At 45.6% G+C, this 8993-nt stretch overlaps 1 protein-coding gene across 1 annotated transcript; it reads left to right on the forward strand.

Annotated features, from left to right (window-relative positions):
• Nucleotides 1-247: 247 nt before the first annotated feature.
• On the forward strand, nucleotides 248-3117 carry LOC123411898 (protein ACCELERATED CELL DEATH 6-like). The gene is made up of 3 exons (XM_045104855.1): nucleotides 248-976; nucleotides 1533-2089; nucleotides 2234-3117. The coding sequence occupies exons 1-3, from the start codon at nucleotides 268-270 to the stop codon at nucleotides 2927-2929; spliced, it is 1962 nt and encodes a 653-aa protein (XP_044960790.1). The 5' UTR covers nucleotides 248-267; the 3' UTR covers nucleotides 2930-3117.
• The last annotated feature ends 5876 nt before the right edge of the window (nucleotides 3118-8993 follow it).

Raw genomic sequence — 8993 nt, forward strand, 5'->3', positions numbered from 1 at the left:
CTAGGAGTATATAAATTAAAGCAAACCGCACCACGTCTTTCCCCCTTTTTCATTTGACACCCTGTGAACTGATTCGCACAGCTTATCAATGCAACTTTGCGTCAGGCCTGGGGAAGAATCGCTTCCCTCATGCAGCGTACGTGCAGATACCTTGACTCTTTGAGGAACCCAAGTATATCTTATCTCTCTCTCCGTGTGGATATATATATATGCATACGATCGAGCGCCGGATGGAGGAGAGGTAAAATTAATTGAGTTGACAACAGAATGGAGGCCTCCCCCAATGTGCAGAGCAAGTCAAATGAGCTGCTCCTGGCTGCGGGGTTAGGCGATGTGCAGCAGATAAAGCGCCTTCTTCCGCAGCACAAGGAAGAAGATGTGGCGCGCCAAGTCGTCCTCCACGTTGCGGAGGATGATTTCGACGGACAAGGACCTGCGGCTGCCATAGCAGATGCAGATGCAGATGCGGCGGTCACTGCTACGGGAGACTCCATCCTGCATGTGGTCGCGTGCGGAGGCCATGCTCGTTTCTTGGAGTGCGCGACGGTGATCTTCGGCAGGGCGAACCACCTTCTCGGCGCCCGCAACGGCAATGGCGACACCCCACTACACTGCGCGGCACGGCTGGGGCATGCTAGGATGGTCACCCATCTCCTGGGTCTGGCAAGAGCCAGACACGGTGATGGTGGTGAGGTGGTGAAGGGGATCCTGCGGACGCAGAACGGCAAGGGAGAGACGGTGCTGCATGAAGCTATCCGCTTGGAAGACAAGGACATGGTCGGCGTGCTACTGTCGGCGGACTCGCAGCTAGCCCGTGTCCCGGTGGCCGACGGCATCTCGCCCTTGTACTTGTCCCTCTTGCTGGGTCTCGGGGACATTGCAAGGCAGCTCTTTGTGGGAGACGAAGCTGTCTCATACTCTGGACCAGACGGCCGAAATGCCTTCCATGCAGCTATTCTAGGCACGCCGGGCAAAGGTATATCTTTAATTAATTTTCTACCCAAAACATGCAAGCTTGCCTCACTTCAAATGTGACAAGGTCTCGATTGTGTTTTCGACAAATTATTTATTGTAGTGGTGGAGTAGAAAGGGATAAAATTTCAGAGTACCAAAACAAAAGACAAGAAATAACAAGTGATACTATAATGGCGCACGGTGTCCAGAAATTATTTGTGCTTGATTCCTTCATTCATAAAAAGTTCTAAAAAACCATGACACATTATGTGGAATAAAAAGTTTCGTAGTACAAGTTGATTTCATTATATTTTTACCAGCTGTGAAATAAGACAAAAAAATGATACTCCTTTGGTCCATTATCTAAGTTACAATTTGGGTCTACACAAGGCCACTATCTCTTCCCAAGAGGAATAGGCTAGGTTTTTTTGCCTTGTACGGTGTTATTAATGCGAATGCTGCATGCAACCATAGAGAAGGAATGAGTACATGATTTTATTTGGAAATTAATTAAGAGAGAGTAGGGAAAACAGTATATAGTCATTCACTTGGCTGATAGTGATAGGTAATCATTGCAGAGTCAATAGAAATGCTATTGGAAAGGAACAAAGATCTTATCAGACAAGGAGAGAGATCAACGGGAAGCACACCCCTTCACTGGGCAGCCAAATGGGAGGGACCCATCAGATTGCTACTCAAGGCTGACCCAGCTGCAGCATATCTGCAAGACAGCGATTGGTCGTTTCCCATACATGTAGCTGCATTGGAGGGCAAAGCGGATGCAGTTTTGGCTTTGCTGGAGAGTAGCCCTTGCTGTGCTGAGCTACGTGACGGCAAGGGCAGGACATTCCTCCATGTTGCCGCCACGGAGGCGGAGGAGGAGTTCAAGGTCAGCCTCGTCAGAAAGGCTTGCATATGGCATGGCAAGTTGTTTGCATCGTCATCCATGAACATACAGGACGATGAAGGGAACACTGCGCTGCACCTGGCTGTTCTGGCAGGGAATATAGACGCAGTCCGTGCTCTGGTGTCAGTACCAGAGGTCAAGCTGACCTTAAGAAACAACAAAAGAGAAACACCAAAGGAAACTGCATTCATCCGGGTACACAGGGCGCGGTCGTCCGTCTACAGCTGGGTAACTATTTCTTTCTCTTTCCTTCCATGCACGAGTAACTACTCTATTGCGGGCCGTCGATGGGCATAGAAAAAGCCGTCGGCGGTGACAGTTATGCTGGTAGTGGTACGAGTTATGCTTCATGCTAGTTATTTGTTCTTGCAGAACTCACGGTATAGAATACTTCTCTTGTTGAGAGATGCCACGGGTGTTTCGTCACGGTTCATACTCCCCAAAAGAGATGCTCTAGGTGAAATGGAAAGATCGCAGAACATCGCCGGCCACACGCAGATCATCGGTCTTGGCTCCGTTCTGATCACGACCGTGACGTTCGCCGCAGCCTTTGCCGTGCCTGGTGGCTACCGAGCAGATGACCACGACAAGGGCGGCACGCCTACGCTTGCCGGGCACCACTTCTTCGACGCATTCGTCATTGCCAACACACTGGCATTCATTTGCTCCGCACTATCCATGCTCTTTCTCATGTATGCAGGGGTGGGCTCGGACGTAGAAAGACGCATGTGGTCCTTGTCAATCTCCCTAAACCTCCTGGCTAGTTCGGCTAGGAGCCTTGTCGCCTCCTTCATTTTCGGGATGTACTCCATACTGGCTCCGGTTGATCGAAAAACGGCCCTTTTTTCTTGCATCATCACGGTTGTCCCGCTCGGGGTGGTGGAGATGGGTCTGTCCTACATAATGTTGATAATGGTACACAGTGACAAAGCGGTGATGACAAGGAGGTTTGTAAATCTCCAAGGGTGGTGGAGGCTGCGGGGATTGGCGGTACCAGTGTGGGCCATCCTATGTACGCTGATATTACAATTCTGGCCATACATTATCATTCAGGCTACATTTCATTAACATATTCCAGTATTTGGATACATACATACTTATTTACCAAATTATTTTAACCAATTGTAATTCCATTGCAAGCAAAGTTAATCATCCCAATTTTTTTTATCATCATAATTTGGCAGACGACATGTATCTTTTCTTTTTTGCGGGTCTATGTGTCATTTGGTTTAGTGTGAAGTACCTTATGGGCCATCAAAGGCAGTCAATTATGTTACTCGCTTTCTTAAATAAAAACATATTATTGCTACTACTCATCTTTGAAAGGTGGGACTCGACCGTGCATGTAGTGTGCTAGAGTAACAAAGCTCATCGCCTTGGGATTCCACTATATATGAGTAGGTGGACAATATGATTGTTTCTCGGGTTGCAACATACATACATGTTTGCTAGTCATAATAATGACCTAATACTATATGCCGTACAAAATAATGTCTGAAGTTCCTTTTTTTGTGGCAGGATGTTGGAACTTACTTTAAACACCAATTTACCATAAATGAAATAAAAGCCTTATTTACCAGGTGAATGGCATAAAAGTACGTGTCGGTCCTACAACAATGTTTGAAGCAATTTAAAATATTATACAAAATAATGTTTAAGATTATATAAATGAAAATTTAAGACAAAGATTATATACCAAGCGTACATTTCATATGCTCATTGCCTTTTGATTGACCACACCCATTGTGAATAGGTCGAGGAAACGACTGCTTCTCACGTTGCAACATACGGACTTGTTTGTTGGTCATAATGAATGATGCAGTACTATATGCCATGCAAAATAGTGATTGAGGTTAAAAACAATTCAAATTACAAGAAATGAAATAAATCCATTATCTACGGGGCCTATGACACAAAAGAACTTTTTTGGGCGACATAGGACATAATAGTAATTGCTTACCTGGCGTCCATGCCAAAATTATTTACCATGCCATACAATAATGTTTGAGATTATTTTAAATAAAGAATTACAAGAAATGAAGTAGAACAAATTATATACCCGGCATACGGCATAAAAGTAATTATATACAAGGTGTGCACACCAGCCATACAAAACAATGTTTGAGGCTATTTAAAGTACGAATTTATGAAACATAAGAAACAGAATTATTTACGTGGCTACACCATGATGTTTGAGATTATTGAAAATAAAAAATAAAAGTACCAATTATGAGAAATGAAATGACAGGAATTATATACCAGGCATTCGCCATAGAAGTAATTATATACCAGGTTTGCATGTCAGTCCTACAAAATCCATGCAAAAAAATGCCAGCCATACAAACAAATTTTTGAGGCGACTTAAATATGTAATTACTTACAAGGCGTGCATACCAGTCATACGAAACAATCTTTGAGGCTATTTAAAATACGAATTTACGCTACACAATAATGTTTCAGTTTACTTTAAATAAATTTTCAAAAAATTATAAAAGGAAATATTTACCAGGCGTACGTGTCATACGCTACATGATTTCAATTTCAATATCCAGTTGGGGTTGCTGGATGTGCAGACCGCACAGGTTGGGGTGGATGTGCTCTGTTTTTTGCATACCTTGGATACATCATGGCCCTCTTATGAATCGGGGTGCTCACGTTAAGCTAAGCCATGTGGGTCTAAAAACAGCTTTTTTCCACCACCCAGTCATTCTTTGTTCGTTCGTTTCCAGCGCAGCTTTTGTGCGTGGGCTTGTGCTTTCTGAAAAAGCCAGAAGCCTATGTGCGACTGACAGGGAGGCCGAGATATTGGCCCATAGGTGACTCGAGGCCTTCTTCAAGTACGCACATAGGTGACTCATATTCTTGTGACACATATTTGTGGGACACATAATAATTATTTGCCACATTTGTCGCGTGTATGAAAAGCTTCATCATCAACACTACAATTAAACGTACAAACATTCAACATCACTCAATTTGAAACAATAAACGACAGTTCTACCTTTGTGGCATATCATCGAACATGTTGGAGGCGGTGGCCGTCGGCATGGCCACATCTTCCTCTACGGCCGGCGGAGGTCGAGGAACTGCTCCTTAGCTGTTGGATCACGCCGCTGGCCGTGGCTGCGAATCGTTGGCCCAAGCCACGGTGGCTGCGAATCGTTGGCCCAAGCCACGGTGGCTGCGTTCGAGATTTTGGTCGGTCGAGCCTCACTTTCGACCGGGTTGCAGTCGCGATTCTCCGGCCGTTTGCCTCGTCCTCGTGCCTTCGTCGCCTTCATAGGAACCGTTGGCGGCAAGTTCTCCGCGGCAGCGGCGGCGGCGGCGAAGTGGGTCAGCCCACCGGCTACGACGGCGCTGAAGAAGGCGGGGTGGGGTGGGGGGTCGTCGGCTTTGGCCATGGTGGCGGAGGACGGTCAGGAGGGGGGGGGACTTGCACGGAAATGAAATGAACGGGCGGTTGTTGGTTTCGTGGGTGGCCCCGGTTTTACATCAGATATATCTCGTGATGCAAATCTGCATGACGAATTGTTCTATTTTACAACTCCAAGAGGTGATGATGTGATTTTTTACATATGGACCATCAGTTGAAGCAGCGTTTTCTACTCTGGAATCTCGAAGCTTCAAAAGTTGGTTATTTTTACATATGGACCGTCAATTGAAGACGCTCTTTGTTTTTATTATGTAGATGTAGCATTCAATTATAAGATCATGAACTTAGAGCCTTAGACGCAAAAAGAGGGCGAAAAAAAAGTGATGGTGGATCTAACAGATTTTTAGGCTGTATTTTCCAAAAGTTGTGGGGTCAAGTTGATCCCACATATGTAGAATCGCTACTGCTCAATCGGATGGATCTACTAACCTGTCAGACTAAACTAGATCGATCTACTTCTTGCATCGGCGCCCGGGAACTGATCCTGGAATTTCAATACATGTGTTGCCTTGCGTTGCGTGTGTAGTCGGTCTGATGTCTTCTTGCTCGACGGATGATTGGCGGTCGATGCAGCCACAGTCACCGTATTATGAGTGAGCGTTTTGGGTCGCTGTCGAAGACAGGGCTCATCTTGTGCTCCTTCTCGCGGTACCCTTGAGCCATGCATCCAACCACCGGTTGATTCTCACTCAATCGACCGATTGATGTTTATCTGTACGCATGATAATACATATCTTATTTATAGTACTCCCTCCGTCCTAAAATAAATGTCTCAACTTTGTACTAGCTCTAGTATAAAATTGTACTAAGCTTGAGACAGTTATTTTGGGATCAGACTACTGATCCTAGCCTCGCATCAGACCAGCCCAGCACTAGGGAGTACAAGTTACGTAAAGACTATTATAACAAAGAGGGCACCACTAGGGATCAGACTACTGATCCTAGCCTCGCATCAGACCAGCCCAGCACCGTAGGATGATATAGCTTTAACCGTTAGATTAGTAGAAGCATGGGTACTTTGCTTGATTGTTTCCTTGTGATCTGCTTCATAAAATTAACTGCTTCCAAAAATCACGGCTGGTCAGAATTTGAACGTGGGTCCACCTTTGTTTCCATGTATTTTTGTTGGATAGTTAATTACACGTGAAAATGAAGGAAAAGACATCGTATAACACTTGGAGAGGGATAATAATAGAAAATTGAATCAAACTTTTGTTTCCATAATAGAAAATACGCTTCCATAATATTATGAAACTTTGTACAGTTCAATGCTTCCATATATGCTTCTCATATTCCCTCCATGTCCATATAATCATAGGTGTATATGCATGATGCATGCTTCCTAGTATTCCATACTTGTTTCCATTATTCCAACAATACAACACATGCTTCATACTTCATGTTCTCATTTTTCTCGAACGATTATCTTTATTTATTTTATGCGAGACTATGAAGCACCCATGGTTGTGTTTCGAAGCACAATTTTATTCGGTTGAAACATGTGAAATGTAGTACCAAGTTCCACGCACTATTGTAAAATTAAGTACCTATTGAGCAGTACAAAGCATTACGTGGTAGTCAACGACTTAGGTACTAAGCATCTCATACATGGATACACAAGCATACACAGTTGATCGACCATGCAACACATGCTTGGCCCCGGCCGACCGGCGCAAGCTATCTACGGCCCATTGCACTTGGCCATGCACTCGCTCGTGCACGTGCGCCGGCACATCCTACTTATTTCTTCCGCGCACCCTATACACTTAACAAACAACGAACAAGTGGCGTCGCAGGCGGCGGCGCCGCAGTCACAGCCGTCGCCGGTGCAGTTGGCCGTGCACTTGCGGACGGCGGCCGTGCACTCGTGGCAGAGACCACCTTGAGCCTGTAGGCAAGGGCATTTCTCGTTCTGGGAGTCCACGCACAAGGAGTTGCAGGCCTCGCTCCCGAACGAGCGAGCACAGGCCCCGCACGATACCACCGATGCCGGCGCCGGAGCTGGCGCTGGTGGAAATGGTATCGGTGGCGTTGGCGGTGGTGGTGCTGGGCCCAGAGATGGGCAGCGACCCGATGAAGGCAGGACCATCACGGCGAGCATGGCGGCGACGGCGGTCGCCCGGAGAGCAAGGCCGGCTGATCCTGCTGATGCCATTAGAGAAGAAGAACGCGCACAGGAAAGATGTGAAGTGAAGATCGACTTAATTAGCCGGTGTACGCTGCATATACGAAGTAGTAGGGGAAGGCACAGTTACTTATAGTCAGGTCACACATCCCACCCAGAGATCATAGTTGTAGCTAGCTATCTTGTAAAAACTAGTACGCATCAAGGCGTGCATGTTACAAGCAGTTGACATGCATGCATGAAGAACGAATCAAGTTGCATCTCGAGATCTGCGTCGTGCATGTTACAAAAGTTGACATGTAGATGGCTGTATACTTATCTTGACCGGGCACGATTCCTGGCATAGACTTTCTTTGTCCTTGGCTTGAATCTCCATGGAGAAGAACACCTACTTGATTAATTACTCGATTATCTGTCAAAACCTTACTTCCCAAGAAAAGTTTGCACGGAAAATACGCTTAGATTGATTGTAGTGGGGAGTATCATGTACATTTCATGACCAACGATGTCGTTACATTTGGTCCCATTACATTTCATGACCAACAAGATCAAAAGGTGGATTGGCAAAATTACTTCAGAGGTCTAGTCGACATGTGACCATATACTCTGCGATGACTGCCACTGTCAGTCATCCTAACAAGTTTGGCTCCAATATTGAGCCATTAAAAGGGCAGACAAGTTGTGATGTCATTTCCTATGGAATGCTGATGAGGAGGGCCATGGTGCGAAGTGTCTTATTAGTTGAAAATTCATTTGTGCACCAAAATAACTTGTTGGCCTGGAATCAGAAACCTCTAGTGTTAGGCTGGTCATCGTGGGGAGTAACATATACCAGTATCATGCATATGATAATATTGTATGATACTATCTTTATAGTGCATAGCATCATAAACTAGTATCATAGGTGATCTTATTTATTATCATGCATGACACAAAGTAGCGTTGCATTTAACATGATACAGTATCTACTTATGTTACTCTAACCTTCTCTTTCTTCTTTAATTCTCTGACACATCAACATGTTTAGTATTCCCGAGTATATGTTACTAGCTAAGATACCACCACTATGGCTAGCCTTATAGTCGTGCCCATCGCCCCAGGTGACATTGGTTCTTGTGGATGAATCCCCAGTGGCCATGGGCGTGTCAACCCTACGCGGTGACAGTGATAACAAGGACCTCTAGCCATTGGGCGGTGTGTCAACCCTATGCGGTGACAGTGCTAACAAGGACCTCTAGCCATTGGGCAGTGCACGACCATTCGCCCTGGTAACGGTACTCGCGCCAAATTCTGGGAGGACCAATGGATGCATGACCACATGTAAAGCTATTGCTCCAGGGATGTTCGCTTTGTGCGCCTTGCCGTCTTTGACAACATTTGGATGTGGGCCTACATAGACTGAACTCTGAGTAGCTTCTGGATGATCAGATTGTCCTCTGGGAAATGAATTAATCGGTCATCCTCTCTAGATGGCCTAACACTATCGTCTCGTAGCTCAATACTGATGGAGTTTACTCCACGGCATTGGCATATGGTTCTGAATTCCTTGTGAGGATCCCAGAGCCTAGTCGTTT

Source organism: Hordeum vulgare, chromosome 7H (genome assembly GCF_904849725.1).
Source record: "Hordeum vulgare subsp. vulgare chromosome 7H, MorexV3_pseudomolecules_assembly, whole genome shotgun sequence".
Classification (NCBI taxonomy): domain Eukaryota; kingdom Viridiplantae; phylum Streptophyta; class Magnoliopsida; order Poales; family Poaceae; genus Hordeum; species Hordeum vulgare.

Bases quoted from the DNA above. Each gene is read 5' to 3' on its own strand.
- LOC123411898 (XM_045104855.1), top strand. From the start codon at position 268: ATGGAGGCCTCCCCCAATGTGCAGAGCAAGTCAAATGAGCTGCTCCTG. The intron at 977-1,532 runs GTATATCTTTAA...TAATCATTGCAG, and splicing joins TCTAGGCACGCCGGGCAAAG to AGTCAATAGAAATGCTATTG. The intron at 2,090-2,233 runs GTAACTATTTCT...TTGTTCTTGCAG, and splicing joins GGTCGTCCGTCTACAGCTGG to AACTCACGGTATAGAATACT.